Consider the following 21,362-nt stretch of genomic DNA (forward strand, 5'->3'; position numbering starts at 1 on the left):
TTTGTAGTTCTTTAATTTGTTTACAGTGGCATCTTTACTCATATTTGATTATCCATTTTATTCATGCTTTCCATTCATGTACATGTTTGTAGGATACGTATCACTATATCACCACCACAAAAATAATTTTATGTCATTCTCTATAGGCAAATAAAGGCCATGACTGCATTCTTTTTTTATCGAACCTCAGAACCTGTGTTTTGCATAAATGTTTAGTGAGTAGTGTTTAAAAGCTTATAGATCAGTCTGGCCACTAATGAGTTCATTGAGAATTAGAAAATATTTAAATCATACTTTGTCTAATCATATCACTTATCAGCATGTTTCAATCAACATGTAAAAATCAGGTTTAAAGTGGGTTTAGAGTAAATTAGGACAATTTAGAATAAAAAGGAGGGCATTGCATGAAGTTGGAGGCGGCAATGCGGAAAAAACCCGACCCAACCCGAGAAACTATCTCCGGTAGGGCCGGGTTTAAGAATCACGGGTTTTCCACAAAAAAACCAGGCCCGGCCCGACTCGAGGTTGTTTCTTGGCTAGGGTAGGGTTCTAGAAAACCCGACCCACCCAACCCGAGTTGCAACCCTAGTGAAAACCCAACTTGCCTCTAAGGGGTACATCTGGCAGTCATTAATCTCATAGTTTCTTGATAAATCGGTGTCTCCAAGTGGTCCGAGAGGGGTTGGGCAAGTGAAGTGTCTAAAAATCAAGAAACTGATGTCTCAAGAAACAAAAAAACTCTAATGAAAATAGCATCGAACTTTTTCGCCACTTCCCACCCTCATCTCAATTGTGCCCTCCCAAATCTTTCTCTTCTCCCACTTCCCTACCCCTTTCTTACCACTTGGAGACACTGATTTATCAATAAAAAAAGAGTTCTGGCTTCTAGATATGATCTAAATCTCTCAACCCTAACCTAAACTGTCTAAATCCAATTTTCGAAATTAGGTCGTGTTGGTTGGGTTGGGTTCGGGCAGGAATGGGTTCTGGTCAGCCGCGTCAGAAAAGAAAAAATACCAAAAAATCGATCATTAAAAGTTTTAAAATTCACAATATAATTAGGGAGATGATATATTCACCTTTTTTTTTACTCGGGAAAGCCCCCACTAGTGTATATATAACAACTCTTCTACACCATAGGGGGTTTTCCAAAGTAAAAAAGGGGTGAATATATCACTTTCCTAAAATTAAGGACAGAAGGTCAGATTCATGCTGGGTTGGGTTGCCCAAGGCCTCAACCCTAGCCCAACCTGAAATTAATTCAGATTAGCATTTACCAACCCTAACCCGATCCAACCCGAAGATATGCCAACCCAGTACGAGCCGAATTCGGTTTGAACCCGGGCCAAGTTGTACCCTTAATATGTTCTTTTTCTCTCTCCAGCTGCTGTCAAGTTTTGGTATACTCGAAATGACTAAAGGAAAATTAAGGTTTGACCAAACAAAAGTAGGTTAGCGTGTCTAAAACGGGACTTAAAACATCAGCTAATGTTGAACATTTTATAGTATGTGGGTCTGACCCTTCCACTCCAAAACTAAACGACTAAATGATTGGTCTTTAGATGTTGCAACTTGTGATTGCATGCACTGATTTATTGTGAATAACATGCATGCACTGGGACCCACGAGCTGCAAGGTGTCTGCATTCGCTGGCTTTCCTTGTTTTTGGAAGACTTAAAACTACTTTATCAAGGAAACTAGAGATTTGATACACATCATTCAATTGGCACACCGATTAAACCATTCATTGGTGGTCCAAACCATTCATTGACTAGCCTCTATAATGGATGTGCCTAATGTAAACCCCGTAGGTACAGCCATTTTGTCTGGGTAAAATAAAAGGAAATCTGTGCAGCAGATGGGTGAGGTCAATTAGGTCCGACTCCTGTCATGGAAATGACAAACACAAACTTTAGTGTGAGGCAATCTTATTAAATGTTATACACAAGTTGAAACAAGAAATAATACAAACACATCTCTCCCTTGGGTAAGAACCAACAGTATAACAATTGTAAGAAGGGTCATAATAAGATGAACACATGATTTATCAATATCGCTAAGGAATAGCAATCACACTGAAAATGTGTTGGGTAAAATCCGGCAGCATGACATCCCTGAAAAAGGATTGTGGTAAGATAAACTCATGGTTTATCAACTAACCTAAAAAGATTCACTTTAGTGGACCTATCTAGGAACATAACACTATGTATTGATTAATCTTGAGCCTTCATTTTTTGGAGACTATTGCCCTCTTCGCTTCTAATCTTTTTGAACTATAAATTTATGAGGAATACTAGACTCATAGGAGCCCTTGCAAAAAAATAGGGAAAGGGCACCCTCATTGGTCAAAACCAATTTAGGATGCACAGAAAATCACAGTCTTAACTGTCATAAAGCAGTTTTGACCAATGGGGGCGTCCTTTCCCTTATCTTTTGCAAGGGCTCCTATGAGTCTAGCATTCTTCTAAATTTATATAGGGAAAAGCGTTGCTAGTCCATCAACCATATAACTTATTTCGTCCTTCGACTAGAAACAAAGTGGGGCCCATGCTATTTGGGTGATGCAAATCATTCATTTGATGGGCCCTGACATATATAGGGTGTGCCCAAAAAATGATCTCTATAGGATCATCCTAACCCTTCGATTTGTGGAGGTTAAAATGGACGGGTTTAAACCTCCACAAATCTATCCATTTTAAACCTCCACAAATCTATGGGTTAGGATGATCCTAAGGAGAAGATTTTTTGGGCACACACTATCTATGATCAAAACAATCAAATGAATGGTTTGGATCATGCAAACAACGTGGGCACCACTCTGTTTCTGGTCGAAGGACCAGATAAGTTCTCTGGTCGATAGGCCAGAAACACTTTTCCCATTTATATAAGGAAATGATTTCAGCGCCACCATGTCCCGCATTTTATTGTTTAGTATTTAAAGGGCTGTGAGAAGAATATTATGGTTCTAAAAAATCTCTTCCAGGCCTTTAAATACTAAACGACAAAGTGCATCGCGCATCTTTATCAAACCATGGTAACGCTTAAATCATTTCCCTTTATATTATAGGGATCTGTAGGCAATTTTGCATAAAAGCCATTTTGCGGGTCATTTTTGCATGACAGAACAGCCTCATCACTCATCAGATAAATTAAATGAAAAAGACAAAATATGCTTAACCCCCTCTGTATGTGCTATTTGCTCACTCATTTCATCCGGTTTTTTAAAAAGCCTCCACCCATTCAATGAAATGCCCAAAAGATAGATTTGTCTTGTAGTTCGATGAAATGCCTACGCATTTAGTATTTCAGTAGTTGGAAACAATTTAGAGAGGACGAAAGAAACCCCAAAGAGTAATGCTATGGAAACTGAGAGAACAGAAGGGGACCAAACAAATAAGTTTTCTCCACATGCATCAAAGTGACAGAAGCCCACTCTTACGAATATGAAAAAGTGAACTGTTTTTGCACACTTGCACGGTTGCACCTTCTCATTATTGTTGGACGGGAATCTGATTTCGTGAATAAAAATGGAACCTATGATTAACACATGTACAAGAAGGCAAGAAAGAGGCTAGTATTAGTTGGGGGCTGTTATTGATAGAATGACCAAACTACCTTTTTTGGGAAATAAATTTTTGCAATACTAATTGCAAAAAATCAAACACATACTATGAATCAGTTTCTTGGAGGCTGGCGGACCAGGCTTTACCAGCGGGAATCTCCTTCGACTGATAATTGCATTTGGCTGTCAGCGACATAGTTTGGGGTTGTTTGGATACGTGGATTTTATAATCCAGGTTTTAGTTTGATAGCGGTGTAAAATTTGGGATTTTACAATCCATTATCCTGGATTTTAAGTAAGAAATCCAGGTTTTACAAATCTCTCCCCCATCATGAGATTTCTTAAACCCGGAAACACATGACGGTCTCCTATTCTCTCACTCGACGAAAAGAAGGGTGAGAAATCAGAAAACGACAGACTGTCTCCTTCTCTCGTCTCCCATCTAGGATTTTAAGGAAATCTAAGATTCTAAAATCCGCATATCCAAACAGCCCGGATACACGGATTTTAGAATCCAGGATTTCTTCAAAATTGTAGCTAAGAGACGAGAGAAGAAGCAGACCAGCCGTCGTTTTTTACTCGTTTTTGACTTCTCGCCCTTCTTTCCGTCAGCAAGAGAGTAGCAGATCCTCCCATATTTTCAGGTTTTAGAAATCTCAGGATCATGAGAGATTTTTAAAACCTGAGTTTCTCACTTAAAATCCAAGAAACGTTGTCAGGACATCATACAACAGCTTGATTATGAACCCTCTTTTACACTGTTTTCAAACTAAAAACCTGAATTCTAAAATCCGCGTATCCAAACTGCCCCTCAGTGATTATGGGATTTTATTTTTGAAAATTTAACCCTTAAACAAGGGTATTTTCGCCATTGTATTTTAATAAAACAGCGAAAGGAAATTAATAAAATGCGAGTGCCAACATCAGTATCCATTGTATTTTAATACTGAGTTGAAGGAATTGATCCTATCCGAATCTGACGCATGCCTAAGAATACACACCCTGATTTGACCTCATGTGGTTACAATTTGTTCGTCATTTCTTGGCATGTTCGTCTAGCAAGAAAAGACAAATAAAAAAGTGAATCATTATTAGTAAAAGACAAACAAAAGGAAAAGAAATTTCCTTATTTGGAAATATGGGCAATGAAGGAATCTAGATCCTCTTTAGAGCTCCCACCATCCAACAAGGCCTCACGGATGGCCCCACCCAACTCCTCCGCCCTCCTCCTCATTTCCATCCCTTCCTCACTCCCCATCAACCTCCTCACTCCCACTTCCACGTCAGCCGACCTTACAATCTCCTCATGCCGGGCCCACTCCCGCACCGGAACTCCGATCCTCAACACCTCCGTTACCAGCATCGCGTTGAACGGTTGATCCGAGTGCATCGGCCACGTCCCAAGTGGGACCCCAAAGCTCATACTCTCCATGCAAGAATTCCACCCACAGTGGCTCAAAAACCCTCCGGTAGATTGGTGGGCCAGTATCTCCAATTGTGGGGCCCAATCCCTCACTACTATCCCCAGCTCTTCCAAACCCAACTCATAATTCTCAGGTAGTCCATATTTTTCACCATTCTTCTTACTCTCTTCTGCGAAAATGTCTCCTCTATCGGCTTCCCTCAATACCCAAACAAACCTTTGCTCGCTTTGTTTCAGTCCCATTGCTAGCTCGTAAATCTCTTCTTCAGATACAGATGAATTACTCCCGAACGAAACATAAAGCACCGATCTCGGTGGCTGCTTGTCTAGCCACTCCAAGCATTTGTGACGCGGTCTCGAACCTCCATGATTCTCTAGAGTTATGGGATGTAATGGCCCTACCACCCATGGTCTTGAGTGTGTCTTCCCCGCGTTCGGTAATTTACTAACTAGATCAAGAAACACACTTTCGATAGCTCGGCACGAGTTATAGATATGACCCGCATCCAACATAGTCATCTTAACATGAGTGCCCATGAAATCTATGAATTCATCGGTGAAACACCCTTCCATGGAAAAAGCTGGTAAGACTGGTAATTTCAGCTCTTCGTCGGAGGGCCACCCTATAAAGTCCAATTGGAAGAAGAAAGCTGAGAAGGCTGAGACGCTATGGAAACAGTAGGCCTCGGCATTAGCGTGGGCCCCGGATTCTTCAGCCGCGAATGACATGACAGAGTCGTGGATGACTGCAACGTGGCGGGTGGTGGAGCAGAGGGAGCGGAGGAGGGCGGCGAAGGGTTGCCGGAGGTGTAAAACGGCTGCGTCGAAGGAGGGTTGGAGATGGGCCGGGAATTTGTTTCGGGCCCTAGGGTCCGGTGGTGGGACAGGGAAGGGAGGGAGAGGGAGGTCGTGGAAATGGATGTTGGAGATGGTAAGTGGGTCCCATCCTTGGATTCTGGTTTTGGCTTGGCGGTTGTGGGTGGCTGAGCCGGTGAAGTGCACCGGAACTCCGCGGGAGGATATGAGACGGGAGAAGTGGAGGAGGCTGTTAAGGTGACCTTGTGCCGGTAAAGGGACTATTACCACCGCCACCTGTGCTTCTTCTCCTAGATTCTCCATAATGCAGGTTTTCTACTACAGCTAGGATCATGCGTTTAGCATTTTATAGTGGTTTTCGTTCGTCTGGTTGTGAGGGCCGCTATGTTAGGATTGTCAATATGTGTCTGCGTGTTTAGAACTTGCGTCTGGATCTAGCATTCCTCTTTTCAGGACTTCTGTTTGGCATACCTCTTTTGAGAAATATATTATGTTTTTAATACCAGTGAAGACAAATTGGAAGAAAGACATGGGTTGTCATGAGCGCAAGCCCCCTCGTCATTTAAAACCTATAGTTTTTCTTTGTGGACTACTGGCCGGCTCCATGGTCAATCATTCATTTTCATTTCCTATATCTATAATATATAATAGAGAATTTATATGATGGGTGGCCGTGAAAACAAGTGAAGTCTGAAAAGGGTAGGTGCGGCCCACTTTTTCTGATGATCCAAACCGTTCATCTGTTTGGGCACAACGTAAATAGGTTGTGCCCCAAAAATCATTTCCATTGGATGATCCTAACCCTCCGATCTGAACTGATCTGAAAATGGAGATTTTCAAAAATCATTTATAGGATCTTCTACAGATCGTAGGGTTAGGATCATCCTATGGAAATGATTTTTGGGGCACAACCTATTTACGTTGTGCCCAAATAGATGAATGGTTTGGATCAACGAAAAAAGTGGGCCGTAACTACTTCTTTCAGACTTCACGTGTTTTCACGGCCACTCATCATATAAATTCTCTATATAATGACATATTGACATTTTACAGTAGGGCCCACTTCAAAGTACAGTAGGGCCCACTTCAAAGGATGATCCGAACAGTTCATTTGTTGCGCCACGATGTAAATAAGATGTAACTCGCTTATCATCTCCATGATCCTAACCCTCTGTGGTACGTTTCTCTAATGTACGTGCAGATCGGAGAGATAGGATCCGCTACGGAGATGATCTGTGTTGTGGAGCCTATTTACATCGTGGTCAGACAAATGAACAGTTTGGATCATCCTGAGAAATGTGCCCCGCTGTTCTTTTCAAAAAAAAAATACAAGATTTCACGCGTGGGCCCTAGCCTTATAAAATCTCCTATAATATATACTAAATGTATATTACAAGGGAAAATTCCCTCCAATGGAACATGCAACGGCTAATGATGGAGATGACCAGTTAGGGTATGGAATGGAAATCCTTACAAACTTACTAAGAGATGGAGATGAGAAAGAGGAAGAGGAAGAAGCTTGCTGTCCAAAGTCTCTTGTCCTTCTTTGGATGAATGGTTCCAAGGGAAAATTTCCCTCCAAAACTCCAATCTTGCTAGATCTAGATCTACCAAATCAAAACCAAATTTCAATTTCAAATTCAAGATCTAGATACAAAAGAGAGGGAAAATGGCCTGTTTACAGGCAACCCAATTTCACAAAGACTAAACTACCCCTACTCAACAACTGAATTGTTTAGATTTTTGAACAACGTAGGCCCCACCCATACTTATTCTCACAAGTCACAACCAGTAGTCTCTTCTTTTCTCTTTCATGAATCCTTAGTGCGGATGATTTAGATCTTTGAGGAAGGTGGACTAGTGTATTTTTTTTAGAAAAGATAACTTAAGCTCACTTTGTTCGAAGATCCAAACTGTTCATTTGTTGCAACCGAACGGACATAGGCTTTGCCCAAAAAATCATCTCTCTGAGATGATCCTAACTCTTCAAACCACAGAGATTTGTATATGAAGTGTCATCTTATTAGATTGGAAGCTTTGGATCATCCGATGGAGATGAACAATTTAGATCTTCAAACAAAGTGTCCCCAATGAATTTTCAAAAGAATATGCATTATATGTTGTACACAGTGCCATATAATAGGTTGGCCCAATGTGTATTACGTCGCTCGTAGGTGAGCCTCTATGTTGAAAAATACAATGAAGCCCGCCTTATTCGAAGATCCAAACCATTCAGTTGTTGGGCCCCGATATTTCTAGATTGTGGCCCAAAAATCATCTCTATTGGATGATCTAACCATGCATCCATTTATGTTGCTAACAATCCAATATTTCATGAGAGATCAAAACAATTCAAAGCTTCAGATAGTTGGTTATGGCTAAAAAGATTGCAATGATGCCTCATGTGAAATTAGAGGAACTAGGTGATGTATTCACTAAAAACGTATGTGTATATTTTTCAATCTATATGTATTAGTCTATATGTATCAAGCTGGGCATGATGAATATCTATGCTCCAACTCGAGGGGAAATTTTAAGAGTACACAGTGGACTGGGTTATTTCTGTCTTTTCACCTTATTAGGCTATGAGATTTTGTCTTCATTCATGACGTGGCTACTCTCTCATTCAACAGGCCGTCCGCGAAATGCCTTCCACTATGGACGTTAGCAAATCCCTTTATTTAGACTAGCTGCCCATGTTATTCTTTAAATGTTATTATTTTAAGGAAATTGATCTTTGCATCCCTTATTTTTGATAGATACGCCCCTCCTGTTTATTTCTAGCAGAAGTCGGATATTTACTTCCGAGGGGCACAATTTGCAATGCATGTGGCTGTAGGTCATTTCCTTTCAACATAAGTTATGCCTTGCCCTATGCTTGTGGATACTTTGCTTGCCTTGAGTTCTGTTGTTTCTCTCATACCAGATATTGTAGATTGTGGCTTGGAACAGAAGTCAAAATAAAACTCATTGCCCTCGAGCGAAATGACCCCATGGATGCTCGGAATGTTGATTGTGCTAGACTTTTCAACCTCCCTTGTTTCAAGGCTCAGAAAGTTCAGAAACACTGTACTTGGACAAAACCCCCCATTGGAACTGTCAAAATTAACACTGACGCCTCCCTTATTGCAGATATTGCGGGAGTGGGAGGGGTTATAAGGAATCATGAAGGTAGAAGCATCAAGATGTTCTCCCTCAAGGTTCGCACTGGAAGTATCCACCTGCTAGAATTACAAGCAATCCTCCAAGGCCTCCTGCTTGCAAGAAAACACAACATGACCAACATCTGGATGGAATCTGACTCCCTTGTTGCTGTAAATGTGGTTCTCAAAAAATTTAAATGCCCTTGGAAAGGGATTCCTACCCTTGCCAAGATCTATAAAGGTTTGGCTGAGACAAATTCATGGTGCATAAGTCATATTTGGCGTGAAGCTAATTCTGCTGCCGATTTCTTATTCAAACCAGATTGTGCTGTTAATGGAGATGACCTGAACACTGATTCTGCTCCTCCCCTCCTTCTTGACCTCATGGCGCTGGACTCTATGGGAGCCACATACACTCGGTTGTAATTTTTTCCTATGGGTTCCTTTAAATTGGTGCGGTTTTGGTTGGGGATTTGTTTCCACCCTTTTGCCTTCATGTTATTTTTGTTTTGTGTGGGAGCATGTTCCCAGATTGTTGGCTTTTGAGCCCCCGTAGCTTGTAATTGTCTTTCTTTAATGATATCTGGTGGGGGTCTTGCCTAACCCCAGCTTACTCATCAAAAAAAAAAAAAAAAAAAGAAGTTATGCCGTGCCCGTACAAATAAATTTAAACTTTTCCCCATGGCTATTACGAGTCCCAACTAAATGTTAAAGGCCAAACAGTACTTTAAAAATGAGGAGACAGGCCCCGAAACTAAGAGGTGGGAATATCAAGTAATAATATATTGCCCGCTCTTAAAATATAAGCCAAATAATATATTGTGACTCCATTAACGGATCTAAACCATTAATTTATTCTGCCCTATAATGGATCTGTCTCAAATGAAACCTCCCTAACATTGGATGATCCTTTTTTTTTTTGTTGGGTAAGCTGGGGTTAGGCAAGACCCCTACCAGATATCATTAAAAAGAGAAAAAGTATAATCAGGAGGCTCAAAGGCCAACAGTTTGTGGGGCAGGCTCCAACAAAACCAGCAGCAAACAATGGAAGAAACAATTGAACATATAAAGAGACAGACGAGCGAAGGGCTACTAAAGAGCATCCCTAGAAACATAGCAAATGAGAATAAAATAGACATGGGAACTACAATCTAGTATACAAAGTTCCAGAGACAAGGGCCATCAGATCAGGGGGCAGGTTTGAGGGAGGAAGATCTTCTCCTTTGATGCAACAATTAGTTTTGGATAAAAGATCTGCTGCTGAGTTGGCTTCCCGCCAGATATGTGTAATCTTCCAACTATGAAATTCACCGAGGAGAGCTTTGAGGTTGAAGAGAATTGGAATTTGCTTCCATTGGCATTTAATTTTCCCATTGATAGCATTGACGGTGAAGAGGGAGTCAGATTCAATCCAAAGGTGATTGAGGCCTAACTTCCTTGCCGAGGCAGTACCAACAAGAATCGCTTGCATTTCCAGCTCCTGGATGGATTTTGGAGGCATATTAATGGAGAAAGCTGTAATGATGTTGCTGTTGGAGTCTCTGATTAGCCCTCCAATGGCTGCTTCAGTTTGACAGAGAGATGCGTCAGAATTCAGTTGGATGATCCTTACCCTTTAATTTATGGTGAATTTTGCACCATTGCCTTCAAACATGTTTGAATTGTCCATTTACAAACCACAAATAAGGGAAATATTTGGTACCATGCTATGCATGGGTGTAAAATGCTTGGCTCGCTCCATCAAAACATAAGTTGTAAAATGGTGGGCCTCACCCGTGCATGAATTTGGGTGGAGATTGTGATATGTACCTGTTTATGGTGTGTGTTGTAGTTACAAAGTAGTTATCAGGTAGTTAATTATGTAGGATTATGAGTGTTAGTTCTATTGTGTGTCCTGTTAGTGGGTAGAGTTTGTGGGTAAGTGGGTTGTTGATGTGGCACTCTCTATTTTCATGTATTTAAGTTCTTGTATTTGAATGAAATGGAAGAAGAGAATTTTAAAGCAAAGGTGACTTTGTTTAAGAGAGTCATGGCTCCACTCGAATCGAGCCTTTAGGAGGTCCGGTTGCCTCGAATCAGCCTCTTTCCCTCTCATTTCTATTTTACTTTCGTTTATTTCTGTTATGGCCAATTAGGCACGTAACAATTGATATCAAAGCGGAAGATCCAGCGTCATGGCTGCATCTTTGGAGTTTTGGGAATCAATACGTGACGATCTACAAAAGATTAAAGCACTTGCTTTGAAGATGATGGAAGAACAACGTCAATTTATGGAAGACTTAAAAAAAATCAACACAGCGATAGAGGAAATACGCAGAGACGAAGGAAGGCTAAAACTTGAAGATTTTGATATTCGGACAAAGAAAAAAAAGGGCAGTTGATGATCATGAAAAATCGTATTACTTCTCAACTTTGATCAAAATAGATTTCCAAAGTAAGATTCGAAAGATCACTATCATTATCTATGAATAACGTGAAGGCTTGGCGACAATTTTGATGTTCAACAAAATTATGTCCCATAGGATTTGGGATCCCGGTGGATTGAAATATTTCAATTATTCAACCTTGAGGACAAGGTCGTTTGTAAGAGGGAAGGAATGATATGTATCTGTTTATGGTGTGTGTGTTGTAGTTGCAAAGTAGTTATCAGGTAGTTAATTATGCAGGATTATGGGTGTTAGTTCTATTGTGTGTCATGTTAGTGGGTAGAGTTTGTGGGTAAGTGGGTTGTTGATGTGGCACTCTCTATGTTCATGTATTTAAGTTCTTGTATTTGAATGAAATGGAAGAAGAGAATTTTAAAGCAAAGGTGACTTTGTTTTGGAGAGTCATGGCTCCTCTCGAATCGAGCCTTTAGGAGGTCCGGTTGCCTCGAATCAGCCTCTTTCCCCCTCATTTCTATTTTATTTTCGTTTATTTCCGTCACGGCCAATTAGGCACGTAACAGATTGAGGGGTTGTTTTGATCTATAAAAAAAAGCTATGTACTTTTTATTTATTTATAGAAAATCATATTCCATCATAAAAGCAAATCAAAGGTTTAATAGGTTTGCAATTTTCCATGAAAACATAGAAGATATTTTATTATGGAAAACAATTTCTATAGAAAACGTGTTTACGAAGGGCACATTTGGCCGCCAAGAATTTGTTTTCATGTCTCTAGGTGGAGATGAGGGTGAAATCCCTAAAAATCAAGAAACAAAATTCCAGAACTAGTGTTTCCGGGTGATCAGAAGTTGCTAAAAATCTAGAAGCAATAAACTCTACTCCAAACCAAATTGACTTTTTTAGGATATATTTTCAGCACCAACTCATCATCAGAAACTAAAGTTTCCGGGATTTTGTTTCCTAATATTTAGGGTACGTTTGGATTGCTGGAATCAGGAATCGGTATTTCCTTTACATTCCAATCCCATTCCATTTTCCTCTTCAAACGGAATGGCATTTCCGATTCTATTGTTTGGGTAAACATTGGAATTCATAAGGGAATGATATCAACTTCGTCTTCTTCATCCAATCAAACCCTAATCGACTCCTGCTTCCATGATCTACGAAGTCCCTCATGTTCCAAGCTCGAATCCACTCGCAATAAATCCATGCTCCACCTTCTCGATTTCGTAATGGGCACCCCCAATACATTGCTATCATCTACGCTCTCACCAAGTGCAGATCTGGGATGAATCCAAGAAGATCCAAACATTATCCTAGAATGAAAATCGTTTGGGTATTTTGACGGAGAGGCCCTTTGTGTGTGTGTGTGTGTGTGTGTGTGTGAGAGAGAGAGAGAGAGAGAGAGAGAGAGAGAGAGAGAGAGAGAGAGAGAGAGAGAGAGAGAGAGAGAGAGAGAGTCCGGCGCTATTTTTCTTTGTAGAAAGAGTAAGTCCTGAAGGAATCACCATACCACCTCTTTGCGTGGGTAACGGATGTTGCCCAATATTCTGAGAATTTTTTCTCTTGGTGTCCCCATTCCGTTACCAAGTGTGGAGCCAAACATACGAATTAGGGAAAAAATATATCATGTTCCGATTCTTGTTTCCGTTACCAGCGATCTAAACGCGGATTTCACCCTCATTTTTGTTGGGGGGTTCCACGTGAAAGAAAAATAGTCCCACATCAGAAAAGGGTAACGATGTGGATGGATGGGCTTATAAGGGAATGGGTTCCCTCCCCTTAACAGCTAGCTTTTGAGGGCGAGTTCTACCCGGGTCCCATCAGTGGTATCAGAGCTAGGGTGTGTTAACCTCAGTGTGCCTCCGAGGACGGAAAAATTCCTCGGGGAAGAATCTCGGTAACCCCGGTATGCCTCCTAGGAGGACGGAAAAAATTCCTCGGGGAAGATCTCGTCGTTCCCACGTTCCTGCCACGTGGAGGGGCGAGATTGTCCACGGTGCCTTCCACGTGGAGGGGGAGATTGTTGAGGGGTTCCACGTGAAAGCAAAATAGTCCCACATCAGAAAAGTGTAACGATGTGGATGGGCTTATAAGGGAATGGGTTCCCTTCCCTTAACAGCTAGCTTTTGAGGGCGAGTTCTACCCGGGTCCCATCAATTTCCACTTGGAGACAATGATTTATCATGAAAACAAATTCCTGGCAGCCAAACGTGCCTAAAATGATATATATATATATATATATATATATATATATATATATATATATATATATATATTTTTTTTTTTTTTTTTTTTTTATGAAAACCCAATAAAAATTTTCCACGGAAAAAATTCTAATAAATTCTCCATGGAAAAAATTCAAAATTTTTTATTATGTAAATAAATTTTCAATAAAAAATTTCCCATGAAAAAAAAAATGAGAAAAGCAAATACCTACGTTAAGTATATATTAACTGAGTTTTATATGGTTTAAGCCCGTATAGTCAAATTATTTTTAAAAATGTACTGTACGTCTTACACTGTAGGATGATCCAAACCGTCGATTTGATGGGCACAACGTAAATAGGTTCTGCCCTCCAAATCATTTTCATAGGTTAATCCTAGCCATCCCCTCCCATCTATAGAGGAACAAACCACATTTTGGGTTGGGATCATGCATCCTATGGAAACCTCTAATTCCCTGTTCGTTTATGACTATGACAACCGATTGTGAGTGCCAAACCTATGATTCGACTCAAAATTATATGGCCACCGATTGTTAGGCCCAAACTGATTATTGGACTCAAAATTAAAGATAATTTTGAGTTCAATAATCAGTTTGGGGCTAGCAACCGGTTATCACAATTTGAAACGAATGGGGCCCAAGTTAAAATTCAGTCCAATAATCTCACAATCGGTTTTCATAATCTCAAACAAACAAGGCTAGATGAATGGGTTGGGAATTTGGGATACAGACAGTACATTAATTTTTGAAAAATACTGAACGACACGGGCTTACACCATATAAAATGAATGGTGACAGTAGGACAAATAGTAAAAAAAATAGGGAGATGATTGTTTTGCCCCCTGTAGGATTTTGCGCCTCACTGTTAACTTGAACTTTTTGACGTCAAAATCACTCTAAAAGTGTGGGGGGGGGGGGATCATCGCCCAAAACTGTAATACTACCTCCAGACCCATGTTCTAAACACGCAAACACATATAAACAATCCTTCCATATAGAGTCCCCATCAACACGACCAACGAAATCCACTATAAAAAGCTAAATATGTAGTGGTAGCTGATGGGTGTGGACCCCGATCTGAGAGAGGCGGGGGGACGAGCCCCCACACGAGTCTCAGGATCATCCACGTGAATGAAGAGCTCTACCAAAGAACTCTCGAAAGAAGTGCCTCTCATAGCATGAGTGGCGATATAAGGTGAGATACCTCTCGATTCGGGGACTAGCCCAGATTCGAGGCGTACCTTAAACAAAGAAGAGTCGCCATCCAAGGAAGTGGGCCCAGGATCCCATACTATGCTCTGTTGCAACGGATAACCAGAGATATAAAATAAGGTTCATGCCTGGTTACAAATTTGGAAGGTCCGAAGAGCACCTCATCCGCCCAAGTGCAAACACCTGGTCTCTTATGCCATTTACTTAATAATTTTGAAGAGTTTTGGGCGAAAGTCATATGAAATGGGAACGAATATCTCCGAGAAGACGTCTATCTAATCATGCATGTCTCGAAGATGATTAATAAGCACACCTAAAAGAAATGAAATAAGTGTCGCCTAAGAATAGCTAGGTTATGAATGTCATACCTAATTGGTGTCTAAGTTCTGGTATGCAAACACATGCATGCTACAGCTAAATGTATAGGATCTGTACATGAAAGTAAGAAAATACAGCAAAACATACAACACAAATCAACTCTAAACATGACTGGATAAGACGAATCCTAAAACTCTAATGCAGGACTTGACTCGGACCAGAATGGCCGTCCATCCCAGCTGCTCTACGTATCCCGGCCTCGGGAAGAATCAGAGTCGACGTAGTTCGATGACCTATTCTAAACTACGATGCCTAACCATCTAGAGCCGCTATCCTAGACTCGATCCACTAGACTCGACTGATTTTTAAAGCTTTTTGTACAATTGCTTAAGTTCACGTGAATTGTAATTTTTAAGACTCTCTATATACCCTAACTAATGCAACTTGATTAGCCTTACACTAATGCATGTGGGCCCTACATCCTGTGTAACTAGGCTGTGCATCCTAATAAAAACCATGGGCTGACTATATGCTTCCTAGTCTAGCCATCGGTTCGACTAAATGTCTAACCGATCAACTCGAGGCCTCCTAACTTTAGGGACACTCACACGACAGGACACACCATATCAATACAGACAGGACAGCCTCCTAATCTAAAACACCCTAAACAACTAGGACAGACTCCTAACTCTAGGGGAAGATCTTTTTGAAAAGGTTTTGAAGAATTTTTGTATTTTTGGAAGGTTTGAAATGTTTATTTTTTTAGGGTTTGGCTGGACCTGGGATAAAGATCCCAAGCTGCACTATGTACCTCGTGAAAGAGGATCAAGCCAACGTAGTTCGGAACAGAATTTCCTAACTACTCATAATGACTCTTGATTTTTGAGATTTTTGGTTTTTAGATGTTTTTTTGAATTTTCAAGTGTTTTTTACTCAAGAGGACAAATTCCAATCATCATAAGAGTATGACAGACTCCTAATATCCCGCTAAGGTTGGACAGCATCCTATGCTTTGCGGGGGAATTGGACAGAATCAAAACGCTGCAAGGGTTGGACAACATCCTATACCTTGCAGGAGTGGATAAAAATCACATGACTTGATGAGAGGTGGATAGAATCCTAACCCCTATGATGATAGGACTGGCTCCTGAAACTGAAGAATTGATTCTTATGCTAAAGACTGACTCTCTAACTAAGGACAAACTCCTATGCTAATGGACTGACTCCTAATGCATAACTCTAAGAGGGGAATGCTAATGAGACTAGGCTAGTCTCCTAAAACAAAAGGATAATTGGGGCAAGTGAGACAAAGCCTGTCTCCTATGGGTTGACTCACTAATGAGACAAAGCTTGTCTCCAAAGGGTACGAGTTGTGAGACTTGGATAAATTTCCTAAGGGGTAAGCTCTAGACAAGGCTTGTCTCCAAGGGAGGAGTGCCTTACGAGACATAGTGTGTCTCCTAGTGGGGGCTTTAGATAACTCTTTTATTGCCCTTGCAATGAATGGATTTCTAATGTACAAGGGATACACACCTAAAAGACTGGGCAAGTCTTTTAAGTAAAGATAGGAGTGCTACTTGGACTGAGCAAGTCTCCTAATGATGGGCTTGGGCTAGCGCCTTCATCGCCCTTTAAACACACATATCAAGAGCAAAACATCGTAGAGAAGAAACTATAAGGGCCTGACCCAATATCTATGTTACCAGACTATACACTTTGGAAACCACATGATCGGATTAAGATAGGTAAAACCTTAGACTCTCTTTACATATCATCGAAATGCATACATTTAAGACTCAGAATCAATTGTATTCAAAACTATGATCAAATTTTAAGCCCTGCCTTTCAATGGATAACAACAGCTTGAGCAGAATAAAAAATAAAATGTTCTCAGATTCTTATCTTTATCCCTTTTCAATCAATGGGCGAAATTAATCATGAGAGCAAAGCTAATCCCATACCCTACCACATCTGCCTCTTTTTCATTTCTTATTATTAAATGGATAAGAAGAAATATGCATATATATATATATATATATATATATATATATATAAATGAGATGAAAATCTAGGTGATGACAACATTGACTAAGAGTGTGATATCGAAGATGCAAGAAATAGAATGATGCAGAGAAGGCTGCTGACACTCACAATACCACATTTTCACAATGGTCCAAACTCAACTTATCTCCTCCTCCTTAGTTGGTCTTTGAAAGCACATCAATATGTATAAAAGCCTTTGACAAGCAGTTAGATAATGAAGGCAGAGTTTGTCTAATTATTGAAAACATGAAAGCAGAAGTGTCCATAGCATATACAAAGGAAAACATATGCATGGCACTAATAAAGGCAAGAAATATTTTTCAAGATGACCAAAAATGCCAAAGCAACGAACATCAGCAAAATCAAGAGAAAACTGAGGGTTTTGGAATTAGAAATGAGAAGGCCAAAATTGACAAAGATAAGGAATCAAATATATGAAAGAAAAGTACTAACCAACCTTAATAATTACACTAGATTTGCTTGTCCCTCATTATTAAGGTTTTGATCAAGGGCCATTTAACTTGCTCAAAAGAAATTCTTGAGTCTCAATTAGAGCAGATCAAGCAAGCCAATTTGTACAAATATCAAAATTGGGAAGTGTCAATATCAATAATCATAACTTCTTTAGGGATCAACACTGGCAAAACCATATTTCCTTAAGCATATGAACACTAGACATTCTTATAACCCATAAAGTCCTCACAAATCAGTTAAGAGAAAGAGACAATAAGTTGGGATAATTCGGTTGATAAAACATGATAGTGCTCATGAGTGAATATAGACATCTGCATTCCCATTTTAAAATGGTTATACCTAACCCATTTCATCTCTTTCAGTCAAAATTTTCTATCTAAATCATGAAATTAGAAAGCCAACTGAAGCAGAGAAGACAAGCCGAATTTGCATAATTAAAAAAAAAAATGGTAGTGCAAGCATCGACAGCCACATATACTCTATTTTGATACTTACATCCACTCCATTTTTCCTAACAGTTAACACAATAAACCACTACCAATTCCGAGTACTACTATGAGGAAAACAATTAGAACATGAAGGGAATAAGCTAACTGTTTCATGCAATTTTTAGATCTTTAGAGTACAAATACCATCAGATAAAGGTAAAGCATTACCTATATTAGGCGAAATTGCAATAGTAAATACTCACCGGAGCTTCGATTCTAGCACCAGAGATGATGAAAGAGCAGTTTGATAACGGAGCTCGGATCAGGCACGATGGATCGCAGATGGAAGACAAATCAGTTGAATCTAATGGAGATTGCTGAAAACAACACCGGTAAAGATTGCGTAGGTTGAAATTTGCTAGATCTTAGCAATGAGGTCGGAGCTCCGGTAAAATTGCTAGATCTTATCTTCCTTTCAATATCTCTCTCGGATCTCTCTAATCTCCTCTAATTTCTGCAATTCCTTCGGATTCCTCTCTACTCTCGGATTCCCTTTTACTTAAGAAAACCTAATTCTTCTAATCAAAATCAGCAAGACTCTCCTCTCTTCGATATTGCAGAAAATGAGGCAAAAGCAAGGGTTTGATGATCAGATTCTGACGAGGTAATCAAAGAAGGTAATTAGAGTAGTAGATCTAAAATTAGTAAGGGTTTTAAGAAATGTTTGAGCCTAGAAATCATGGAAATCAAGATGGAAGAATCGATTTGAGGGTAGAAGATGGAGGAGGTAAATGATAACGGCAAGGAAAGATCACGATCGGAGCTCCGGCGGATTGACCGGAGAAAAACTTGAAAATGCTCAGATCTAGAATTTTGTAAGCTTCAAATGAGGAAAATCAAGGTTCCAGTGAAGATAATCTTGGTGTTCAAGGTAGAGGAATGAAGAAGATGACTTTAACAAGGTAAAAACAAGGATTTGATTCGCCGGATTCCGGCGAGCATCGTCGGAGAAGATGAAGAGCCAACGAAAATCCCTTTCCTCTCTCTCTCTCTTTCTCTCTCTCCAGCTCTTTTCTCTATTTGCTAAAAAAAATCAGACCCCTCTAATGCCCTGTTCAATTAGATTTTATAAGTAAAAGGGGGCCAATTTCATCATATCCTTGCTTTGTTATCCACACCCCCATTTCTTCCATACAACCCTCATTTAGTTTTGCTTATGAGTAGGGGTGTCAATTTTGGCTCGGGCTCGGAGGCTCGCTCGAGCTCGGCTCGAGCTCGGCTCGAATCCTTAACGAGCCGAGCCCGAGTTAGGCCAGGCTCGGCTCGGCTCGGCTCGTTAAAGCTCGTAAAGTAAAGATAATATAAAAAAGCAAAAATAACGTACGGATGGTAGGTGAGGGTAGGTATGTTCTGTCAACATCACCGTAAATCAAACGGTTCAAAATTAATTTCTTTTCGTAATTGTCATAATTTTTATCATTTTTTGGTATTTATTTATTAATTGTCATAACATAGTACCTGTTCTTCGTAATTTTTCATTTCAAACTATATAAATAAGCTATTTTACATTTTCAAAAGTAATGATTACTTTTTTTTTTACTTTTGCTAAACCTTTACCTTACGAACCTTTAACGAACCTTTACCTTTGGTACCACCATTTGCCATATGCGAAACTCGATAAACCCAAGCTCGTGAGCGGCTCGCGAGCCTGACCGAGCCTGCCCGAGCCGAGCCGAGCCCGAGCCTGGTTCGAGCCCGAGCCGAGCCCGAGCCTGGTATTTGAGCTTAACGAGCCGAGCCGAGCCTGGCCAAGCTCGGCTCGGCTCGGCTCGTTTACACCCCTACTTATGAGAGTAAACTTCAGCACCTCTTTTTTTTAACGTGAATCAACGCCTCTCAAGTGAACTGCTCGGTCCCTTTTATAGAGAGATGATGAATTTATCCCCTCCCCCTGCTATGGGCAGCCCTTATGGCATATTTAATTACTCTTTTATACTAGGAAAAGAGGGGTGACTAAATAAAAGATGTTACCATCATCTAAAAAAAAAAAGAGACAGCAGCCTTGCTCCCTCTAGGGACCTTAATTCGGTGGCTTTAAAATATAAAGGACAAATGATATTTTGCCTCCCCATCTTACTCTTGAACAGCCCTTACTAGTATATTTTAGCCTCTTTTTTTTTCAACAGGGGGGTGCCTCGGGAATTAGCCCAAGGAAGTGATAAATCCGACCCCTTTTCTTTTTTTCTGGACAGCCCCTTCTATGTATTCGTGACCACTCTTTTTATACTACCAAGGTGTAATCCGAGTAAGAACGGCCTGGAATAAATTCACTTTCTTTCATCAACCTTTTTTTTTTTTTTTTTTTTTGCATAAGAGGATTAGTACGGGCACATCCTTACCTTGATATTTCATACCTACATTTTGGGCTTGACTTTTCAGGATTTTTCCACTTTCAAGGTTTTATTCGAATTAGGGGTTTAGAGTTTCAAAACTTTATCTGATTTTAAGATTTTTAGGGTTCGGTCAAAATGGGGTGTCTACAATGAGACATAAATATGGTGCGACCCCCAAATCTCACCACATGTCGTCCATGCACCAATGGAGCTTAATCATCAATAAGAAAGGTGCTGTTGAGCGGCAAGACCATACGGTTACGACATGTGTCACCTTCTCGCCGTCCAAGCCTCATCATCACAAATTATGGAACGGATTACGCAGCGAAACCACGCGCGCCGTCAAACCAGGAAAACAGCCCAATCCTGCGAAGGAAAGTTTTCTCTCCGTAATGATGAAAAGGCCCGCACGCCACCCCTTAAAAGGAGGAGAAGGGGAGGAGAAAAAGAGATATATATGATCTCCCTCAAGACAACTTGAAAGAAAAGGGAGAAGGAAGGCAACAACAGAGGCTGCCGGCAGCTTGGTCCCACTCTCCCTGTTCGTCCCCTCCGACCCATCCACCCACATACCAAAAGAAGAACCTGCGCCTTGGCCTTGGTAAACCTGATCAAACCTCCGCCCTTTCTCGCTGTTCTTTATATTGTTGGTCCAGAATCTGACTTGGGTGTCGAAGTGGTCGTCCGAGACCCACCCCGGACCCCCTGACCCCTTTGTTTGTGATTGCAGACCCCGCGGAGGCTCTCTACCCACCGCGCAATCACAGACCCGGATTCCGACGCCATCATATTGGCGCCATCCATGGGACTCATTGAGTATTGAACGCCTTATAACGATGAGAAACCACACCCAACAGTAAGAAATAGGGGTAATGACCAGGAGCCAGGCCCAGCACGCACAAACCCACGCCTCAAATTCCCGGGAGCCAAACTCGC

General features: G+C 40.6%; 1 protein-coding gene and 1 long non-coding RNA gene across 2 annotated transcripts; both read right to left on the bottom strand.

Annotated features, from left to right (window-relative positions):
• Window positions 1-4,475: 4,475 nt before the first annotated feature.
• LOC143883576 (zeatin O-glucosyltransferase-like) lies at window positions 4,476-6,388 on the bottom strand. Its single transcript, XM_077386920.1, has one exon. It carries the CDS (start codon window positions 6,102-6,104, stop codon window positions 4,689-4,691), a length of 1,416 nt encoding a protein of 471 aa, XP_077243035.1. The 5' UTR covers window positions 6,105-6,388; the 3' UTR covers window positions 4,476-4,688.
• Window positions 6,389-9,827: 3,439 nt separating this feature from the next.
• On the bottom strand, window positions 9,828-19,216 carry LOC143883577 (uncharacterized). The gene is made up of 2 exons (XR_013252429.1): window positions 18,297-19,216; window positions 9,828-10,507 (listed from the first exon to the last, which is right to left on the bottom strand). It is a non-coding gene; the product is annotated as an uncharacterized LOC143883577 (long non-coding RNA).
• Between the last annotated feature and the right edge of the window lie 2,146 nt (window positions 19,217-21,362).

This window comes from Tasmannia lanceolata, unplaced genomic scaffold, assembly GCF_043159265.1.
Source record: "Tasmannia lanceolata isolate RefF3 unplaced genomic scaffold, GAP_Taslan_0.1 ptg000008l, whole genome shotgun sequence".
NCBI lineage: Eukaryota > Viridiplantae > Streptophyta > Magnoliopsida > Canellales > Winteraceae > Tasmannia > Tasmannia lanceolata.